General features: G+C 34.8%; 1 protein-coding gene across 5 annotated transcripts in view; it reads left to right on the forward strand.

Moving 5' to 3' along the window:
* The window catches only part of UBR3 (ubiquitin protein ligase E3 component n-recognin 3), a 118,485-nt gene that overhangs the window by 63,926 nt on the left and 30,933 nt on the right, over positions 1-23,626 (forward strand). For 3 of the 5 annotated variants that reach the window (XM_042784293.1, XM_042784295.1, XM_042784298.1), the window contains 6 exons: positions 3,180-3,329; positions 3,824-3,957; positions 7,432-7,542; positions 8,997-9,209; positions 10,012-10,148; positions 16,275-16,360. In XM_042784293.1, coding sequence (XP_042640227.1) covers positions 3,180-3,329; positions 3,824-3,957; positions 7,432-7,542; positions 8,997-9,209; positions 10,012-10,148; positions 16,275-16,360 — 831 coding nt within the window. The remainder of the gene's footprint in view (positions 1-3,179; positions 3,330-3,823; positions 3,958-7,431; positions 7,543-8,996; positions 9,210-10,011; positions 10,149-16,274; positions 16,361-23,626) is intronic. The other 2 variants (XM_042784294.1, XM_042784297.1) reach the window with 1 other exon arrangement.

Consider the following 23,626-nt stretch of genomic DNA (forward strand, 5'->3'; position numbering starts at 1 on the left):
ATTAGGTTAAATCTTTGGAGAGTCAGAGTTTTAAACTGTAAGCATCCTTGGTTGTATTCCAAAGAACGCTTGACATAAAATACACTTCCTGTCTCTTATGACTGCTGCCTGGCTAGTAAATCCATGCTTCAGCCTAGCAACTAAAGCCACCTGGGTCTTCCTTGCTCTCCTGTTGCCACTGCCTATTTTCTGAATCTCCACTGGAGTGAAGGGATGTCTTCTTTTGGGTGCCAGCGGTTTTCACACAAAACAAAACTGCAGGCTCCTACAAAACCTCTTTGAAAGGTAGAGGAGTATTGTGCCTCAAGATCAGTATCTTGGCAAGTGGCTGACAAAGGATTCCTTTGGCACTCAATAAGACAGTGCTTTTAAAGTTGGTAAAACCCCATATTTTTAAAATCAGATTAATAAAATAGCATTACAACTCCAGTCATTCAGAAAAAATAGGTCACAAGTTGCTGTGGAAAACACAAAACAATTCTTTACTTTGTTTATATGAAATGGAAAAAGAATTAAAAAAAAAAAAAAAGGTGTGGAGCTACAAGTTTCTGGGCATTTTAAGCTTCCATATGAGTACTATTGCAGTAAAATGCAGTTCGGTTTTATTTTTCCCCATGTGAAATAGGAAATATGTAGCTGAAAGTGAAGTAGAATGGAGATATGCCAGTTAGTTTATATTCAGAAGTATTAATGCATTAATGAAATATTATAAAATGAGGTTTGCAGGAAAGTGTCTCATTTACAACAGTATTTAAGTTGAAGCATGCTTTTCCTGGTCCTTGATGATATGGGTAGATCATGTAGCTGGTGAGGCAGGGCCTGTTGCTTCCACAGGAGCTCCACAGAGGCAAAACTCAGGAAGGCAAGACAGACAAGACTGAGATCATTGCTATATGCATAGCTAATGTATTTTTTCTGGAGTGCCACTGATGTATTTTCACCCCAGGAATTACGCTGCCAAGAATGTACTCTCTCAAACAAACCATAGCCCAAGTCTTCTCTTCCAAAGAGGCTAACAACCAGTTTAAGCCAGTAATCAAGGTTTATAGTCCATTCAAAAAGAATTGGGGGTGGGGGTGTTGGTTGATCAGGTTTTTTTTGGTCTGCCTAATTATTTGATATTTTAAACTGCTGCCAATTTCTTTTACCCATGGATTTTATATAAGTGGACTTTGTTTTCTTTCACTAGCTCAGGGGGAAATTATTTTATTAGGAAGTCTTCCTTGACGCTAGAAGTTCAGTTTCCTTGAAATTTTATTGTTTGCCAAAGGAGCATAGCACTAGATCTAAGTAGTTGTGGAGGAAACATGCATTTGATGATTGATTTATAAAATTAAATTAGCCTGACTTTTATGTGCCTGTTGCACAGAAGCAATAGAAGTATAGCTTGCATATACTGAATTAGTTTAAAACAGCTTTTAAATACTAAGTTCTGTATTTTTTTCCTTAAGGTTTAAAATAAGAAATATATGATGAATGAATGGTATTTTCTAAATTAAATGTTAACTGATTTTGAGGACTTCCACTGAGTTGTTCAAAATCAGATTGACACACTATATTCTCTCACTACACTTATTAAAAATATTGAATGGATGCATATTTTATGTTGTAATGACAATATTTTAGAAAAAAGATAAATAAGAAGGCTAGAACTCTAGTCCTTGTGTCGTGCTTCTGATACCCAGGTATACATGAGTGTGTATTACACAATTATGAGGTGATATTAAGTATGAAAAGTAGCTTTAATGTTTACTTCCTCCCTTCTGTGCTACAGTTGCTCCTAGGTTTTCTGAACGTTTGGACTTAAAAAAAAAACAAAACATTTGCAGTTGATGAATTCTGTTTTTCTTTCATTGTACACCTGACTGCCACTAGATGGTGATAGATGTGTGTACAATATTAACGGCTGCATGTCAATGAAGATTGGAGTTAATCTTCATATGACCTTCAGTAACTGACTGGGAAATCAATAGTTACTGAAACTGAAATTTGTCCTGTGAGTGAGAGCATTGCATGGAGCTTTTCACAGCAATGAAAGATGCTGCTTGGCATTCAACATGCTCTCCTTGTAGCAGCAGGCCTCCTGTGCTAACTTGTAGTGGACTTTCAGAAGAGAGCAGCTCTCCTAAAAGCAGTTCTTCATGAGGACTGTTGCTGAACTCAAGGTTTTTGGGTTCTTTATCCAGCACCTTAGCCTACTTAATCAAGGAGATAAAAGGCATGGTTGAAGATAGGGAGGAAGTGTTTTCCTTTGGAAAAATTGGCTCTGAGAAACAAAACACCCTTATATTGTAGGTCAAGAGAGTGACTGTATGTGTTTCTGAGCAGTCAGGAGAGGATCATTTGATCTTAAGGTGCTTTTCTTTCAAGCCAGTAATGAAGTCTTACCTTTGATTATAGCATAACATAAGATTGCTTCTATTTTGGTTAGACCCTGCCCTGAAACCACCACTGCCAACTGTAATGTGAACAAAGCTACATCAAGTGCGTTTGCTTCACTACTTTGAAGCTGGTCCTTAGCCTTGAACATTTCTGTCTGTGCACCTAGGAAATAATAATGTGGACCATTAAAAAACCAAATCTCTGATACATCTTGTATACAGCAAACGTTAAACTAAACATCTGCTGCATAGCAGCAGATTACCTTCTTAATGCACTCAACATTTTTAAAGATTGCCCAAGTTTCATATTAAAACAAAAATCTTTCATTTTTTAGTTGCACATTTCATTTGCCTTGTCTAAGCATCTTTAAATTATTTCTAAAGTCTCCAGATTAACTTTTTCATTCTAGTTGTTAAGAGCCAGTTATAAGCAAATCTGGTTTTAGTAGAGATTCATATTCATTGCCCTTTATCTCTCTCTATTCAGAGTTTTCAATATAATGAAATAGAATTTAGATCTCTGCTTTGTAGAGGTTTTAAAGAGGTAGAAGTTTAATATAAAACTTAAATGAAACATTTTATTCTACTGGGAATAATTTTGAATATGGGAAATCTTGTATTTCATTGTGTAGGTGTCTTTCTGTTTGAAGCAACAAGGTGAATTTCAAACAATGCTCAATGTTTTAGTTGTAGATAAACTAGAGAGATTATTTTGGAGTTTTTTCATCACTACCTCAATGCAGATGCAATTGGATTTCTTTCCCTCTGTTTAATGTCAAATTTTTAATCCTTTTTTAGAATCGCCAGATGCTGATATTGCTATGGAAGTAGCAACTTCAGAACAGCATGTTTCTGAGGCAATATATGATTGCGTTATTTGTGGACAAAGTGGTCCTTCTACTGAAGACAGACCTACGGGGCTAGTTGTACTATTACAGGCATCCTCAGGTATGAATGTGTGACTTTTTGGATAAGCAGTGTTTCTGTAGCTTTTAATATGTGTGCATATATACTGGTGTGTCTCCTGGAAAGGCACAGTCTTCCCTTTTTTTGTGGATGGTCCTCCATGAGGTACGTATGTAGGTCTAAGGGTACTGAGAAAATTTTTAAATGTTTGGGAAAAAAATGAACAGTTTAATTCCCTCTTAGTTTCTGTTAGCTTTTGCAAACCCAACAGTATACAATAGACCTGCAGGAAAATAGGTATTGAAAGAAAATAAAATAGCCATCAGTGTATCTATACATATGTGTGTGTATATATATTTTATGTACATGTGCAAAAGCACAACTTCCAGTATTTAGTTTCTTTAATTATTATTTTTTTACTGTTTAACACCAACAAAGCACATTGTAGTTACAAACCAGAAATTCCTGATTGTTTTCTTAATTGTTTAACATATTGTTATCCATTGCATTCTTTATTGCTTCTTTTCTTCATATAGTCTTGGGACAATGCCGCAATAGCACTGAGCCAAAGAAACTACCAACTACTGAAGAGGAGCAAATATACCCCTGGGATACTTGTGCAGCACTGCATGATGTGAGGCTTACAACTTTACAGCGATACTTTAAAGATGTAAGTATTTCATATGAACAGTACTACCACTTGTGAAAAATTATGTAAAAAGCTAAATGCAATTACAACTTAGAGACCTCCTGGTTTAATTTCTACATTTAATGAACACTTTGTCATGTTGGCAGAAGTTATGAAGTGTTTACATTTTATAGGGTCCTTATTTTTAAATAGCATCTGGTTTTTCCCTAGTTACATTTTTGACATAGGCATCTGTTATATGTACAGACTATATAGTCATTAAATACCCATGCAGATGTTCTCTAGAAGATATTTTACAATTCAGAGTGACCACACAATTGAGATACGGTTTTGCTGAATTAGATATTACTTTCATAACACCAGTTTTCTTGTGACCATTCATAAAACCTGATCAAAGAATTACTCTTAATCAGTTAAAAATATTTTTGGCAGCACAGAGTAAGCAGAAAGAGTTGTTTTAACCTGTAACAGTTTTCTGAGCCACTGCATAGAAGGAGGGGATGAGTGGATGGGAAGGAGGGATCCAGCAGAAGACTTTATCCTCTTCTGCTGAATCCTCAACTCTGCACAACATTACTAAAGTTCAATTTTACACTAGTTGGTATGTTATTTTCTGTTTTGCAGTTCTGTTAGCAGTTCCAAACAGAGTTTTGCCTTGCTTCACAAAGCCACATTACAGCCGTTCTTATTTAATTTTGAGAGCCGGTTGTTGCTTGACTGGACTTGTTCAGCTGTAGACCTTTGTGGAAGTGCTGCCTGTGACTTTCCTTGCTAGTGTAGAAAACAGCCACCTAAGATAATATATAACTGTTCAGACAAATCATTCTGGGGGAGAAAAATATGTAACCTATGATCCTAAATTAGCTCTTATAGACTAGTCTCACATGACATACCAGCTCTTATATACTAGTCTCACATGACATACCAGCTCTTAGGCAGGTCTAACTAATCAGCCTTTATAAGCTTACAGGAGAAAAACTGGCAATTTTTACTCTGACACAATTGATACTTTTCTTATAATCTGTCACCACTTAATTGAAATTTGCCAACTGCAACTGCAACCAAGCTTGCTTATGTAGCATAGATTAGTTAATAAATAAATTTCATAATTGTTTTGATATAGTTTTAAAAATTGGACAGTGTTTTCAGAAAAGCACCTTCGCCTGAGGCAAATTACATTTTCATGATAGAAAGTAAAACTTTTAAAGATATAAGTAGGAAATTGTTTCTGAATGCAAGATACTTGAGTTCAGAAAGAATCTGTTGGCAGGCTTTTCTTCTTTTGACATCAGTGATGTTTATTGTTTCAAATAGTTAATATTTTTTCCTACTGAAGTGATTAAAAATGTTGTAGCTTTATTTTTACATGTTTGCATACTACAAATGGAAGGGGTTCTAAGCAAACTGTTATTCAAAACCTTGATCTCACTGAAATGTTTATTTCCCTTTCTGTGCAATAACACTACCAACAGATTAGTCTAAGCTATACTGTAATGCAACGAGCAAATGGATCCTTGCGTTCAAAAATTCCAGTCCTGATTCAAACATTAGTTAAATTAGCTATTTTTGCTTTCAAGTTTCCAGGTCACTACTGTGCTGAAAAATGTCTCTGCATGAAAGAACTAATCCTTAAATTTCTTTTGGCATAAAAATGGAAACATCTATTAGTGTCTTGAGCGTCTTGTTCAGCTGAGCTAAGCCATAAGAAGTCCTTTTGTTTATCAAATGTGTCCTTCCCAGTAAGTGTCCTTCCTCTAATAACAGATTTCAGGAGGCAAGAGAATAATTTCACATAGATATGAAAATTTTAAGTTATGAAACACGATCTAGCTTATTCTACTAGAAGAAAAGAATGTATTTAAAAGCTACATGCCATATACCAATTGGGCAAAACAGGCAAATTCTCTCTGTAGATATTCCTTTTGTACTTTTAGCTGAAATTTGATGCCTGCTGTCAGTCAGGGAGTTCTTGCCCATTAAAGGAAAAATCATTGAAAATTATTATTTTTAGTATGGAGAGGTATGACTAAGGATTAGGAGATAAAACTTCATATACTAGATTGATAAGACTGTTTTCAGGATCACATAGTACTCTGTAACCAATAGCTTGGTATAGGTGTGCTCCATCCCAAGCCTATGTCTTGCTTTGGAATCTCCTTTATTTATGAACTCAAGAATAATAAAGCCCTTCTGCAAAGGCTTTGGGTGGTGTTTTGTTTTTTTTTTTTTTTTTCCTTATGCTAATGCTACTAAGTAGCCTCATTAAATACATGCAGTAAATAATGCTTTTCCTGAATGAAACATTTGTCCTGTGGGGCTTATCCAGGAATATCATATGACTATGCCTTACTAATTGTGCAGTCTACTAAGTTATGCAGGAACCGGTAGGAGAGAAAGTTTTGCTTTTTCTATGGCCTGAGAGGGTCATAACACATTATAAATATCAGGTTGAGGCAAGGTAAATAGAAACATGTCTTTTGGCTAGAATTGTATTTCTGTCTTGAATTCCTGCTCATATACAGGAAAAAAAAACGAGATGCTATGACATGCTTAGAAAATGCAACTATCAGAGTTGGTTATTCACAGTGCCTGGGTTTTGCATCATGCATTAAGACCTTTTTAGGGTGAGTCTGCAGTAAAAATTGTTTTCAGACTCTGGTAGCCATAAATCTTTTTCTGTGCTTTAAATGTATAACTGGAATGTACATTTCAATCTGTGTATAAAGTTATTTTGGGGGGAAATGGAGATTTAATGATTAGACTGACTATGGCTAGGTATTCTGCTGGAGAATTTTCTAGAATTCTTTATTTTAAGTTTGCCCTTGGTGACAGTTTGTTCAGTTCATTGTTTTCTGACAACTACCAATGAGGGAACTTTATTTTTGGCATGTGGGCTATAAGTGTAGTCTTTGAATAAGACAATGTTTTCAAAACAATTCTAGTATAAAACTCAGTTCACTAAATAAGTTTCTATTCTCTTTTCCCTTTATGGTATGTTATATACAGCAACACATTAAAAACCCTTAGTGTTTACACAGAATTTTAATAGCAGGCTATGGTTTAATGATATAACTGTGACCTGGTTATTTTGGTTACATACAAAACTGAATGAAATGTATTGGAGCAGTATATTGCTGTTGGACACAGGGTAATGGGTACTACTGGAGCAGATGGTAAGAGTTAGAGCCATCTTCATGCTATAATACAAGAGATTCTTTAAATAAGTCATTATCTTAAGTGACAAGAAGTGCAGAAGTTTAACTTAAGTGTTTGGTGCTCTCTTGGAAAGAATAGCATACTGGCAGCCATGTAAGTTAGCATAAGTAAATACTTTATAAAATTTTTTCTTTATTTCCACAGCATGTCTTTTAATTAGGTAGCATGCAAATAAAAATCTATATATTCTATAAATCTTAAAATAAGCTATGGTAAATACCTTTATACCTTTATATATATATATTGTTCTTTTTTCTTACTGTTACTGCTTTGTCTTAGAGTTCCTGTCTTCAAGCAGTGTCAATAGGCTGGGAAGGAGGTGTTTATGTACAAACTTGTGGCCACACTTTACACATAGATTGTCACAAATCTTACATGGAATCTTTACGGGTAAGTAAAAGTAAAGATCATCTTTTTTATTTGGATTTGAACTGTTCAGTGGCACCGTAGAATGTTATCACAAGCCAAGCAGTGGTAGAAGTCATCAGACTTTATTTAAGCAATCATTTCTTTCTGTATCATTTAGTGTAATAAAATAAAGACTAAATGATGACTGCTTGTTGCATTTGAAACTGCTTTTTTATTCAAGATTACTTTATATGATATTTCTTTAGTTTTATTTTCTCATAAGATGTTGATTTGTTTCCTTCTTGAGAAAATTATGAGCAATGCTTTGTATTTTTAGAATCAGCATTGGTCATACTGTGAAATTTACCTCTAGAGAAGTTGGAAGCTGTGCCACCTTTATTGGATCCCATGATTAACTGTTCTTTGCCATATGACTGCAGAGATGCTTTCAGAAGTAATTGCATCATCAAGATAATTAAGTAAAATCTGGGATTTCTTGGTAGAATCTAATTTTACAGAATTTTGGAAAAGTAAACTTTTGCATCATATGGACATTGAAGTCCCATTCCTGGTGGATTCTCACATAAACTCAAAATAAACTGTTAATTCCATCTCGTATTCTTGAAGATTTCTAGATTATTTAAGTGAACATTTGATCCTAGCATGTATTACTACTACCTAGATGAGTGCATAATAATTTTAACTATTTCTGGCATTCTTAGTACTGAAATAATTTATATAAACTTCTGCTCATCTGGGTAAAGGATTTAGTTTTACATAATACAATCAGAGATCAACATCCAGAAAGGCATGTAAGAGTAAGCTCACCAGAAAGCCTCAGCATTCTGGGCTGATTCCTTGAAGTTTAAATTATAGTCGCTATTAACTTAGTAGTTCTCCCAGAGTGGGAAACTGTTGAGACAATTAATGAAGCTGAAGCAAGGTTGCTTGCCAGTAACAGGAGTACTTGTGAGATGTCCCCACTTCCCAAGTGCGTACTTCTGTGTCCATTTTTCATGATGAAGAAATGATCAGGGTTTTTGTCCTGCTGTCCTCCAGTGGCTACTTGATTAGGTTTTTCAGCCTGTACTACTTCTGAGAAATATCTTCAAATATTTCTCATGACTAAAAATAAAATTGCCTTTTGATAAATTTATAGGTGTTATCAAGGGAGTCTCAAACTTTATCAGGAATTGCTAGAAAGAGACAACACATGAGATGTTCAAAATACCCTGTTGAAGTATTTCTAGTTTATTATGGGGACATTGTCTACAGTGAAGAGTACTTGAAAATTAGGAAAATTAGTTGAGTTGGAGGATTGTAAGATAGTTTCTAATAGTTAAGAATTTTTTCACTAAAATGAGAAGCTATTTCAGTTATTCTTATTTTAGGGTTTTTGGGTTTAGACTTAGTTCTTTAGCTATACAACTGAAATAACAAACTAAAAATTATAATCTTTTGCAAATTTCAGCTACGTCTTCTTTATTTTCTTTTAGAATGACCAGGTCCTCCAGGGTTTCTCAGTGGACAAAGGAGAATTTACCTGTCCTCTCTGTAGACAGTTTGCTAACAGTGTTCTTCCTTGTTATCCTGGAAACAACGTAGAAAGAAGCCTCTGGCAAAGTCATAGTAACAAGTGTATGCAAGATCTTGTACAAGAGGTGGAAGACCTTCAAGAACAGCTGGGAACTTTCCCAGTAAGCATCAGTGTAAGGCAGAAAGATCCTTGTTAATTTGCCTGTACCTTTCAGTATTTACATTATGTTGCATTTGTGACCTCTTAGCAACTCGACAGCCTGGGAAACTTCGTTTTCTTCTAATATGGAAGATAAAGTACTATTCTTCTTCATATCAAGAAATTTTAAATATTTACAGCACATATTATATTACCTACTAAAAATAAACAGTTAAAAAGCTATGACAAAATGTGATTAATACAATTTTTTATGGAGTACATTTTTACTTCTCTTCATAGTAATTTACATAGAATTGAGTCATGTAATATTCATTTATCATTTCCTTACAATGTAAAACCACCAATACCCTTGTAACTGGAAGCTATTTAAAGAATGTCTATTAAGAACATTTTAAGGTATGGATTATTTGTTTGACAGAAAGAGCAGTTTGCAGATGCTCATGTATTACAAAGCTTCATGACGTCTTTCTGAATGATAGAATTCTATTAAATTTTGCTAGCCTTTCAGTCTTGATGAAGATACTTTGTGTTCTTTTCATGTACTTGTACAATGCAAATATACTTTAAAGTAATGCAAGCAACATTCTTGTACTTAGGAGATGGACAGAACAGTAATGTTTTCATATTCAGAACAGATTGGAACAACTTTCAGAATATTGTAACACTTCTGTGAGGCAGAATACTGGCTTTTAATGCATTTTTTTCCATAACCTACAAATGTGTGTTTATAAATATTAAAGTGCTACGCTTTGCGATCAGGTATTGCATTTCTTCAGGTAAAATTAACTAATCTTCTTTTGTGTCTTTGTTCATAGTCTGAAACCAATCTCAGTAAAGAAATGGAATCTGTAATGAAAGATATAAAAAGTACAACACAGAAGAAGTATACAGATTATAGTAAGAGTCCTGGATCACCTGACAATGATTTTCTGTTTATGTATTCAGTAGCCAGGTGGGTATATTTTTTCTTTTAATATATTTTTCTTTTATGTTTCTCATTAATGGTATTATTGACCAGATAGTTTTCTTCTTTAAAAAAAAAAAAAAATCCATCCTCTCCAGAAAATATTTTTTGAGTACTTCAGTACATTGAGGTTACATGTTCTGATTTTCATATGTAAGCATATGCAAGATGAAAAAGATGTGCTTTTCAGTTCATTTTTACTGTATGCAGCAGTGGCACAAAATCTGGAGAATATTTTGACTTCTGCTTGTTTAGTGTTGTTCTTTATTCAAGGTTTTGTTTTCCATACATCCAAATTTTATGTTGAATTTCTTTTTCTACTTTCCTTTCCCAAACTGTCAAATCTTCTTTACTACTATTTAGCAGAATGAGATTATTTCTATATCACTGCCGTATTGCTGTTTTTTAAATCACAGGGGCCTTAATCTCTCAGTCAGACATTAGTTTTATTTATTTAAATGGGGATCACAGAAGGAGCCTTTTTTACATCAACAACAAGGAATCTCTCTTCATGTGAATAAGACTTCTAAAAAAGTGTCAAAACTACCAGCATTTTTTCTGTGATGTTTGATTCCAGTTCTATAGCTGTCAGTGTCACAGACACAGTCTCCAAGAAAATCAAACAGTTCCCTTTTCCATCTATACCATTAATGTTAAGATGCTCTGAATGTTTAATCTGTTCAGATTTACTGTGATGTAGGGTTTTCCCATAAATTGAAATATGCATTAGGCAACTAATTTTTCTAAACTGACTTACTGAGGCCTGCAGGGAAGGTGCTGACTCCAGAGAAAGTGCAAGCATACAAGTAGTATCATCCAGTAGCATTTTTTACTTCAGTTTCATAAACTCTGGTTGCTGAGTGTCTTTAGTATATGAACAGTGGAAATATTCAAGACTTGGCTCAGCAGGGCTCTGTATAATCAAATCTAAGGTTCAGCTTTTAACAGAAGGTTGGACCATCTGATCTCCAGAATTCTCTCCCAACATAGATTATTTATAAATCTATTAAAAGAAATATTACTATTAAAGAGTGCAGATATCTTAACTGTGTCTTGATTAAGAAGAGCAATTAAATTTTATACATAGCAAGTTAAAAGATTATTCTGTATAGTCTAAGTGGTATATGCTATACAAGGATAAATAATGTTGAAATTTTAGGCAATGATGTGTTTGGTCAATACAATTTAAGAGCCTTCCAAAAATACAAAGGACTTGAAATTAATGTTTCCCATGTAAAAGTATGATTACTTGTAGCCATAACTTGACATGCCATTTAACGTAGAAAAATGGTGTTATAATTTATTTCTGGGTGTAAAGTTATATAATTTAAAAAATGCTAGTTAAACATAATTTAAATAGATCTGTATTTTATTATTTTTACACTAACACCCTAAACCCAAGATTTTTGTTTTCATTACAAGAGCTAAAAATACCTCAAACCAGAACAGCATTTCATTGCTGCTTGCAGGGCTGGAGGGAGAAATCATGGCTGACACTAAGATTAGGATACGCCACCTGTGCTCATTGTGACCTCTTCTTGTTAGTTAGACTGGTGTCTGCAATTTTTCATTTGTCCATGGCTGAAGGATTTCAGGTGTTGGATCCAGCCTTCCCTGTTGTTACCATAACTTTTAAGATCTTTTATGAGGGAGCCTGGCAGATCAGCTACAAAATGTTTTATTTCAGTTGCCTAGCAAGCCAGATTTACAGGCTTCTACTGCTTGATAATTTCATAAGAACTATATATTTTAAAAGTTTAATTTTTTTATAAAGACATTTTAATATAACCTTACAGTTTGTATTTATGGAGATAAATATGTGAGTGAGCTGGTCATCTCTCAGAAGTTTTCTTTGTACAATTTTAGTATGTTTTGTTTAAGTATCCAAACAATGGACTATCCAGAATAGTTCAGCCTGTTTCTTCCTTATTTCCATCCAGTTCTTTCTGAGGTAATGATATCCTTGTGTTCGTTACCAACCAGTTACCTTTGAGTATTTCTAGTTTCATGTGTTCTGAAACATTGCTTTTGTGTTGGTCAGGCCATCTACAGCTGTCACTCATTTCTTCCTGGTATTTAATCTAACATACAGATAAGTGGTCAAGATGATAAGTAGTCCATGTTTAAACAAGCATTTGAATGCAATTACATTTTTATTGACTCCATATATTTGCAAGTGAATGAAACACTTAATCTTCTTAAGTGTCGCGGTTTGAGCCTGGTCGGCAACCAACCCCCGCAGCTGGTCACCCTTCATTCCCCCTCCCCACCTGGGAATGGGGGAGGGGATTAGAGGGGTGAAGGGAGACTCACAGGCTGAGATAGGAACAGTTTAATAATGGCAATAAAACGAGAACAGTGATGATGATAGAAAAAAAAAATATATATAAACAGTCAATGCACAACGTAATTGCTCACCACCCGCTAACCAATCCCCAGCCCATTCCCAGCCAGCGACCCCGAAATACCAAGATCCCACAGTCGCAATCTCGGAAGCAAGAGGGCTCCTTCCCAACCACCCCTCCTTTATATAGTGAGCATGACATGCCATGATATGGAATATTTCACTGGCCAGTTAGGGTCTGGTGCTCTGGCCGTGCTCCCTCCCTGTGCCCTGGCGCACAGGTAGGACATGGAGAGTCGGAGAGTCCTTGAAGTCTCGGTAGCAGCTGAAAACATCAGTGTGCTATCAGCATTCTTCCCATACCAAACCCAAAGCTAAATCCAAAACACAGCACTCATCTAGTCCCTGAAGAGGAATATTAACTCTATTTCAGCCCAAACCAGGACATTAAGTCATGTTCCATTTTTCAATTGGAAAACAACATCATCTGCAGTCTTCTTTAAAGATGCTAGTTTACAGCTGGAGACCAGCTTTGAAGTGAATTTTTGCATGCTGGAATGCGAATACTACTGGTTAAACAAGATGTAGCCACTTGCCGCATCTTATCCTTTCTACATCAGAAAAATGAGAACTTTTCTTACTTTACGTTTGCTTACCCAGATAGATGTCACTGGTAGCAGAGAAAACAAATTGCAAGCGAATTCTCTACCACCTAGTGAGAGAGCTAGCCCCTGTCTGTTCCTAGCAAAAGAGGCAATTGGGGTCTTGGCGTCCTGAATTCCATGCAGAGCTGTGAGAGCAGCTCCTTAGCTACCTCCCCCTTTCCCTAAAGTCTTATCTCGTTAAATTTATGCCCTTTTTGTATGCATCCCTCCTTGTCTTTGCAGACATTTGTGAGATTAGTATAGTGTGTCACTCACAAATCGTGTGTGCCTAGCTTTAATTTTAATAGCTCTGGATTCATAGCATTTATGACTGTCATTTGTGGCAGTATCTTGGAGGTCTAATTTTGTATTGCATAGCAATAGGTCTCATGCTTTTGTTGGCTGTGTAAACAAAGCTTTTGGTTTTGCTGTCAGCTGTGTACAAACCAATATAGGAACATTGTGTTCTTTCCTTCCGGTCAGTCTGTGTCTCAGTATCTGGATTTTTTCACATATATGTGTTGTCTTTGTAAAGTGAAGTGGATAAAATGGTAGTGCTTAACTTGAATCTTCTGTCCCAATAGAAAGAGGAGGTCCATCCAAATACGTTCTCTTTCTGGAAAAGGACATTGCATTTTTACTTCCCCCTACTCTGTCCTGATATGAATTCTGAGAAATATGTGCCCACCCCACCCCTAATATGTTCCTTTAATGAAAGCCCACAAGAAGGGATGAAGTAGGGCTGTTTTTTAATCAGGAGTCTGTACAGCTGAGCAAAATCCATCTTCTCATTTTTTTTCTTTGAGTGAAGAAGATAAAGCCAGTGTTCTACAGAATTTGTTGCTCCAGTGAATGATGCAAAGATTTCTAGATAAACAGTCACTCATATAGATTTTCTTTCTCCTTCTTCTTCCTTCATGTTGAGGAGGTTGAGATAGCAAAGGATGCTTTCAGAGACCACTCTGTATTCCACTTCTATCAGATGCCCCAAGCTTTTCTTCACTGATGAGAGAGTAGACACGGAGAGCTCTGCTTTTCTTCAGTAGAGGGCAGATGACACTTAGATCCTTAAGGCAGAAGGGAGATTGAATTAGGAAGGAGATACAGTGGTCTCTTTCAGAAATGATTTAGGGCTGTATCTGATGTAGAACATTTTATAAGGGAAAAGTGTTCAGTTTCACAGAAAACGCTTTCTCTACTGTACACTTTTATGTGAAAGTTTAGGTATGTTTTGAAAGAGATGTCTTAGAGAAAAGGCTAATATTTATGTTTCCGAGAAAGCTGAACTACAAGCTGATGCCTTTGAGGAGCTGGGGGCAATGGAGTAGTGCAGGAGGTGAGAGTTGGTATCATATATGTGATGGGGTATATGTTTCCAGAAATCTCTCTCCTTACATTCTTTATAGCAAAAAGTACTATATAACACCTCATACGTATCACAAAGAGTTTTCTTCAGAACTGTCCCTAAGGTTTGTTTTGTAAAATTGTATGTATTCCTTGGTGAAAGAGAAATTTAAAATTCTAGATCTAGAAAGTTGTTCTTAGACATTCAGGTAGTGGTTTTGATTTAAATCTTAATTATCTTGGTTTTAATGGAAGGCTGCTATTAATTTTATTCTACAAATTAGTTATCAGAAGGCTTGTAGAAATAAAACATACTAGTTTCCTTTATATTCCCATGATGAACCAACACATGCTAGTTCGATTGCTATTTTGTCCACTAATATGAAATCCCTATCCCTGCTTCCTTGCTGGTAGATTTTTAGAAGTTCAGTGAGCACTGCAAATCGCCTGAAGAGTGGAAAATTCCCCTGTCACACAGATGCCCTTATCAGCAGCAACCAGATGGAGCTCTGAGCAGGCACATTATCAGTGTTAAATTGCCTTTTCTGAGTAGAGAGGATTAAAGCATTCCTTCAGAAATGGGTGGCATAAGCTGCGAACTTTGGGATAGTAATATTCTGAAATGTTACTATTTTAAAACATATAAAAGTATTTTAACAAACACTGCATATCAAAAATGTATTATTCTTTCAAGCTGATGGAGCTGAAATTCTTAAACAATAATTTGTTTCCAATAAAATAGTCATCTAGTAGCTTATTCTTAAATATATGTGTGTGTGGGTATGTGTTCTTAGCTTAGATATATTATGTGCCTAAAATTATAGAATAGATTTTAATATGTATTCAGTCACATTATATAGAACCTAAAATTGTTTGATTTTTAGTTAAAGGACAAAATATGTTTAGACTAAGCTTTGCAGTTTGGATGAAATTAGCAAAACAACATTTCAAAATAATAGAATTACGTTCCTTTATTTTAATTAAAGAAATCTATGTTGACTTATTAAAACAAGCTCTCAAAGAACATAACGTAAATTGTTTGTTCTGAGTTTTGGGGGTAAAAGATAATGCACTACTGAAACATCCAATTCCAAAATTAAACAAAGCTATCAAATTTGGCCTAAACAATCAGTGCCTAAGTATCAGATTACAATAATACTAAGAAAGAAAGCATCAATGTGACATGCAGAGATTTAGCGACACAACTCTCATTTCATACTGAGCTGCAGTGAATACCAGTGTTTCATTCAAAATTAACCTCCAAGGCTTTTATTAACTAACTTATCTATAAAGGTCAGTGCTTCCATTATAATTTCAGCTGTTTTCATACTTAGTTACTTGATGGTATATCCATTGTACTGCCTGTTTGCTTAAAGCAAAACAAAAGCCCTGCCAATAAAGAGAACACTTCCGAGACATATCTGATGGATTGAAATTTAGCTAATCTGTACATTGTCTTTTCAGATTTGAATATAAATTCCCTTATTATCAAGGAGTTGTGTGTGCATATGAAAAAAGCCTCAGAGTTAACTGTTTTTTAAATCATTCAGTCACAATTGTAGCAGCTCTTTTAATGTAGTACTTGTTAATCAAACCACTTAAAATCACATATGGCAATATCTTGATAAAGTTTTTGTTTTATTCTGAATCATATGTCTCACACTAGAGATTAGTTCACATCATTCCTTTATTGAGTATATGCTGGGAGTTTGTGGTGACTCTTTTGTGTCCGTAGAAGCTTGAGTAATGCTGTTCCATTCAACACTTATGTTTTTCTTGCAGAACAAACCTGGAACTTGAGCTGGTCCATCGAGGAGGCAATTTATGTTCAGGAGGTGCAAGCACAGCTGGGAAAAGATCATGTTTAAGTAAGTTTTATGTTATGAAGTGCAATATAAATTATTAGAATATTGAATAAAGATGTCTAGTTCTTTCTAACATTTTCTAAATTGTGTCAACTTATTTTAAGTACCCTTTTCCTGCTATAATGAGTCTTTGTTCTTTGTTGCAATTTGAGAAATCTGAAATTAATTTGCACAGATTATTCATTAGAGCTGTTCATGTGTTGTGGGTATAACCTATTTAGAAATTAATTGTCATAGTAACCATGTTATATTTTTTAACAATTTCCCATTTTTATGAGTAAAACTAGAAGTATTTCAAGGATAAAGCAGGAAAGCTTTATTTCACCGTGACTGTTGCTAGTAATAGTAAAGAAATTTGTTTCTCTGAGTGCTAATGTAGTTCATGACTAGATCTCATATTTAGAAATCTACAGCTATAATGTCTCATGTCTTTAATTTCCCTGGCTTTTTCTCTGAAAGGAGTTTTGCAAATTTTCTTTGATAGAAGCTCTCAAATCTTCATTGTTCTGAAACCTCTAATATTTTTTCTTAACATAGTCTTTTAATCTTTCACTGGAATATAAACTGTTAGGAATGGACATTTTCTTTCATCAGGAAAAGTTGGAAAGCCTCCCAGAGTACTACTACTACTAATGCTCATTTAAATCAAGCTCATGCAGCAGTAGCAGCAGATTCAGTAGTAAAAATGTCAGAAAGCTTGGACCCACCTCTACCATTTGGTACCTGATTTGTGGGCAATGCTTTCTTCATCATTGGAGGTGATGAGCTGCCAAAGAAATCCCATCATGTGTTATGCTGTCTGCATCTTCTCTAGGCTAAGAGTCTTATGTTGCTGCCAGGAAATCTAGTTCAATTGATTTCATTCATGTGTTGTGATTAGTGAAAAGTACTTTTAAACTCTACTGCGCATTGTCTCCCCTCACTGTCGTTACCTCCCTTTCCCAGTAGAGCAAAGTACCTGAAAAATGCATGTGTTTAAAAGAACATTGCTAGATCACTGTTTGCAAATTTGAAGCATTTAATAAAGTCAAGGCTCTACAGAAAATTTCTACCTGGATTATGATATATTTTTAACTGTGTGTTCACCTAGTAAGATGGATATTTCTCTGAATTTTAGCAACTTATTATATGTGTTACCTATTTCACAAGCATGTTTTTTGGAAGACCATGATGAGCATCTTAGGGCGGAGCTTAAAATGGAATGATTTTGAAATACTTAAAGTGAAGAAATTTATAACAACATTACACATAATGAGAGTGTACCCCTGTTTTCACATGGCTTTGCTAGCCATACAAGATCTTTGTAAGTCTTGACATTTTAAAGTTTAGAAGGATGTGTGTGGGGTATTGGCCTGTAATCTATAAGTTCATCTCTAAGGTCATAGTTTTATCTCAACAATAGTATTTCAAAGTCAGAAGATTTCAGCTTCTCTATATGATTTTTTTTTTTTTTTTTGTAAGATAAAAGTGGAATGAAATACATTTACTACATCTTAAAACACTGGAATGTTTGATGTCAATATCAAATTTGTGTTACATGTACCTATATAATGTTTTTTCTCATGGTGCTTCATCACCAACTACTATCAGTAAATGCTGAAAGATTATGACTCTGCAGAGAATGGTTGAACCACCAGAGTGCTGGGCAGCTTCCTTGGTGTACATGTCTATAGCTTCATTGTTTCTGTTTGAACTGTATCAGACAACACCAAGGGAGGAACTACCTCAAAGTTGGTTTTGTTTGTTTGGGTTTTTTTAAAGAAAAAAAAAAAAATCTCACCAAGCTGAGGCCTGGTAGCTGACACTAAGTGGTGTGTATGATACATTATTTTTTTTTCTTATACTTAACACACTATCTCTTCAAGCTCATCTTGCGTAAAGAAGGGCTCTTACATACTTGGGACATGACTTCAAAAGAAAGCATACCTTTTGCTGACAGCCAGTGAAAAGATCAGTCAGGATTTTTAATCCTGACTTTTAATCAGTATTTTTAATGCATATTCCTAAAGTTTTGAAATGCATGGAGAATACTGTAATCATTGGAGAAATTTCTTTTTGGAGAATTACATTCTCTATGTATAATTTTCAATTTTGTATCTCCACTGGAGAATTGTCTTATGCTGGATTGTTACTTCAGCAAGACAAGGCAAACTTAAATCCTGTTTAAATTCGTATATCATACTTACCTATTTTGCCATTAACTCTGTATGTCTCAGAAAATGAACCAATGTTGTCTGATCATCAGAATAGATTCCTGGAACAAACTGAACTTACAAGAAGTTGAAGGTACTTCTCACACATGAGAAGTATGGAAATTGTCTTCTTAATGAGAAGCTTTAAGTAAGACTACATTAACTGTTGCGTTTAAAAAGACATGCTTGTTTACAAAATCTAAAATTATTAGGAAATACATCACTTTTTGGTAGTAGCAGATCTGCTGTTAAACTGAATTAGTCATCTATATAAGAGTGAAGTAGCCCAGTAAGGAAAATGTTGTTTTAAATCCTTGTCTTCAGAATTGTGTATATATTTAAAGAGAATAAATGTTGTCCCCTGTGATGTGATTTGGCTGTTTTCATGTACTTGCATGCAAGGGCTTAATCTGAAATTGATAGAGTATTTCCCAGAATTTAAAATCATGTTGATGATTTTTTTTTCTTTTTTTTTTGTACTTACAATACATTGCATTTTGTTTACTATAATATTTTTTTGTTCCTTTCTTAAACTGTTGTGTAATTTTGTTTGAGTGTGGTGTACAAGGAATTAGTGCTTTTTCCATTAGCAGTTGCATTACTTCTAAGGATCTGGTGTTTATATCTGATGTAGGAACAGCATTGAAACACAATGCACTTCCTTTTTTCCACACTTTCGGGTAGAAGGGTAAATTTTCTTGTTCAGATCCAGATCAGTCATATTGCTGTTTTCAATCTTTCTGAAGTGCAAGATAGATATTAAAGAAGGCCTTTAAAGCTTTCAGGTGAAAGGTGCTCTGTATATGAATGTGTTGTTTCTTTAAACAGCATGGAGACATAAATGTCACCTATTCGTTGTTAAAACATTCACATGCTGTTTATGTTCTGTATCTGGTACTTATTTTGTAAAATTGTTACGTAGCAAACTAGTCATATTTAATCTTGCATTAAAGTAGACTCACTTTTTATGTAAGGTAATAGGGTTGTCCTAGACCAGACCTGTACAGTACTTCCAGGTTGTATTACTATATTTAGTATAGGATATTAGGCTAAATATGACTAGTGGCAGCAGCAGAATTACTTTTGCATATATAGCAGAGTTTGTTTTAACTAAATCATTATCTGAGTTTCCTTCGTTGTCCCTTCCATATTGGTGCATTTAGAGATAAAAACATCACAGTTCTTTTAGATACATGTTCTATAATAGATTTTATTATCTTTCCATACTCATGTATTTCTTCAAGAGGTAATTCTAGTTTTAAAGTTTCACTTAAAATGCACCTTCAGCTTCTTCATCGTCTTATGCAGTGAGAAAAGAACGATTTTAAAAATCCATATCCTACCTAGAACTGGAATACTGTTTTTTTTAAAGTCTTTCTTACACAGTACTGAAACTGCTTTTGTTTTTTCAGCGTCATTCATTCCAGGTCCAGCAGAAGTAATCTAAAATATAACCTTTTCTTTTTTTTATGTGAAGTAATGAGATGTCTCTCGTGATTAAGCATAGGACTCTGCATTAGTCTTGTAACAACTGTAAAAATTGGTCATTAGATATTGCAGAAAACAGAATATATCATCCCAGGTGAGCTGTTACAGCAGCAAGAGTCAGGGAAGATGGTGGGAACAAATAGGTCAAGAGCTGTTTTAGTAGATTGCACCATGAGGGCAGCTGCTTTTGGGAAGTAAAATTAAGAATGATTAATATAGCTGTTAGTGTCAGTGATTGAGTCTGTACGAGAAGAATGATGAAGAAAATTTGGCTATAAAATTGCCATTTTAAGGTTTAAAGTCTTGTATGTGTTTGCATGAATGTGTGTTACTAAACAGTATGCAACAAGAAAATGCAAATAGAGTCCTATTTACTTATTACTTAAAAATCAAGTCCTATTTTAAGGACCACATTACAGTTTGAGAGTCTGTGGCCTTGAAACTTCTCTTGGGTTTAGGGGATAATTATGATATATAACAATTGCATAGGTCTTAGATCTTTGTTTTATAAAGTTTAAGAAATCTGGTGTTCTGCTTTTTGCTTGCATTGTTTTGTATTTATAGAACAGCTTCAGAACATAATATGAAGGCTGCATAATTAGGACTTCTGTACAACTTTTGTATCTCTAACTTGTGTATACATATTTTTCTCTGTTGTTACTTTGGTAATCTTGCAATAGCGGGTGAACAATTCCACAAAACTTAAAAGCTATCTATAAATGAATTTGCAATCTAGTCCTTTATCCCTTTTAACTAGTTTTTCTTTCTTACTGGCTGCTTTCTTCTCTTTTTTCTTTTTTCACTTTGTGGTAAGGATAGGATTAGAGGGTTTTTGGGAAGGATTAAATATTCTATCACCTTGTTCTCTGGCTTCAGTTTCCCTGTATAGGAGGTCCCTATCCTTATGCTTCCCACAGATAGCAAAGTCTTGCATTTCAGCATCAACTACATTAATTGGAAAGGGCATTAATTTACAAGAGGACATCAAAAAAGTATTTAAGTCTTGTGTAAACTTGCCTTAAATAAAATATCCAGCACCTTCATAACTTCTGTGATGGTTCTAATCATTGAGAAGCCATATTGCTCCACTGTGGGGTTTTTGTGGTTTTTTTTTTTTTTTTTTTTTTTCCTCTTTTTCATTTGAAGCCTGTGTTTTGTATTTGTAGGTGGCTCAGCTGTGTCATCTGTCTTGATCATTATGTTAGTATCAATTTAATCAGTGCTTGTAGTGTTTATGAACACAGAAGGTCATCTTGACATGAAGCATTTTCTAAGCTCTTCGTGCTCCTTCTGTATCAAATTCTTCAACCATGTTGATAGTAATGGCTGTCTCCATTCTATCAATATGGACAGTGATACTTGGAACCACTAAGTGCGACTCATTCCTGTAGGAATTAAAATCTAGTTCTTTTATTAATTGCTCAGTTGCAATTGTCTCCTTCCTGTAATCTGTTAACGTGAATATGTTTGCAAAGATTCCTACCCACCTCTCTGCGGTCACTGAAAAGAAAAAGAATAGAAGTAGTTTTCAGGAGTGCTTTTTGCCTTGGTACAGTGGGCTTCTGTGGTTGGTTGGGTTGGTTTGGGCTTTTTGGTTTGGTTTTGTGTTTTTTTGGGTTGGTTTGGCTTTTAGTTAGCAGCTGGCAATCTGCAGATCTTTGGTGCCCATCCATAATGCTAACTTTGGAAAAACAGTTTTTCTCACCAACAGATGATCCTAACTGTTTCCTAACAACCTTGATATGCCATTCATACCTAGCATGGCAGAGAAAAATATAGATACTATTAGAATTCCATTGCGGAAGTTGATTGAATACACTGACAAGCTAGTTACTGAGAATAATTAGCTGCTCCATCAGCAATTAAGGCTTAAGATTTTGTAAAGACTAGTCAAGTCTTAATGCCTTAATAGGCTTTTCCTGATCTTCATGTTTTGTTTTTTTTTTCTTCATTGATTCCAATCTACTGGATCAGTGATGAATGTGAAGATGCTGTTGCTAAGTGGACTTTATAAATCTCTACACAGAGAAAAAAATTCCTCAATCTCCTTGTTAACAATCAAGTCCCATCTGGTTGTATCAAGTGTTTTTTGTTATAATCTACATTCTTCTTGATAGTCGCAGGAAGCTTTGGGAGAAGAAGGGTGTAACATCTCTAGACTGGTAAGATCTTCACACATCAGATGAGAAAAGGATGCTTTCAATTTCACTTGTGAACTGCTTTGTCACCAAGTTTTGTGATGTTTTGACATTGTAAATATGAATACTAATCTACAGAATGAAAAAAGAGAAGGCTGGATCAAAAGAGCTAAGTAGAGACTTTCAGTCTCAGTTTGTGTTATTTATGTCCTCGTAAAATATAAATATGAGAGAGACTGGGGAATAAACACATTATTTAGACTTTTAAAGCAAAATAAAGTCAGCTAACTCCTTAATTTTCTTTGTCATCATTATTACAGCACATTGCTACACATTGTGGACGTGGAATTAATAACAGAAAAAATCCTCTGATTACAATTTTGATAATTCAAGAGATTACTTTATTGTCAAGAGGCTGGAAAAAAGAAAGAAGAAAAAAAGACAGCAAAACTCCTGTAGAAATTTGGGATCATTTTGGCAAAAAACAAACCAAGATTACTAGTGAGACCAAAACTTACACCTGCATGTAACTTTCTGCACTCATTTTTGTCAGTTCAGCACAGTATTTTTATAAATTCTGCTGTTCTTCTATCAAATCCCTATCTGTTCATCTCTCTCTTAATTTAGTCTTCTTATGCGCAGTGCATACCACACTAAACCTGGAAGGAACTGTGAAATCACCTTGATAGACTCCTGCTTTATGCACTTTGGTATAGCAGAATATTTTTAAGAGCTTTGTCAACATCTGTAAAATTTGTGTGCTTTAATACTAAAAATAGTAAAGAATTAAGCTGTAGGTGCTAATGCAGGCTGTGTGGGTATGTAGACAAAATACCCATTACCTTTGTTTTTTATGAGAGGAGCAGCATTAGAACACTTCCTCTAATAGCTTCAGTCCCAGAGCGAAGACAGGGTCTTATCCTTTGAGCTGCTCTTTTGAAAGTACTGATTCCAATTGAGTTTGTTGCTCCTCTGTCACAAGAGGATAACCCTGAGAATAGAGCTGATGTAGGAAGAGTTGAAAAGAATGTACCAAGAGCAGCAGTGTATGGAACAATAGATTTATTTTTGTAATTTTTAGAAATGGGATTAGGAAGACTAACATGAATCAGAGCTAACATCTGTTCTGTTAAATGTATTATATAAGCTTCATATGTATTCTGTGAAAACAGAGACCATCTAAATAAGTTGGGAGAATTAAGACAGAGCTGCTTCATTGTAGGTAATATTTGAGTCATATGAACATGTTTTAAAGCCAGTAATAATCTTGCCCACTTAAATGTGTAAATCTTGGAATCCTGCCAAGCCCCTGATGACTTGCAGCAATAGGTTATATTGTACATCCAAATGCTGTGATTTTTATATTTATTCAATTCAACTGGATGCAGCCTGTCCCAAATATTATGAAGTTATTAGGAGAGGAGGACCATATTAAAATTATTTTCACTGTT

The sequence above is a fragment of the Tyto alba genome, unplaced genomic scaffold, assembly GCF_018691265.1.
Source record: "Tyto alba isolate M040663 unplaced genomic scaffold, T.alba_DEE_v4.0 Super-Scaffold_7, whole genome shotgun sequence".
NCBI lineage: Eukaryota > Metazoa > Chordata > Aves > Strigiformes > Tytonidae > Tyto > Tyto alba.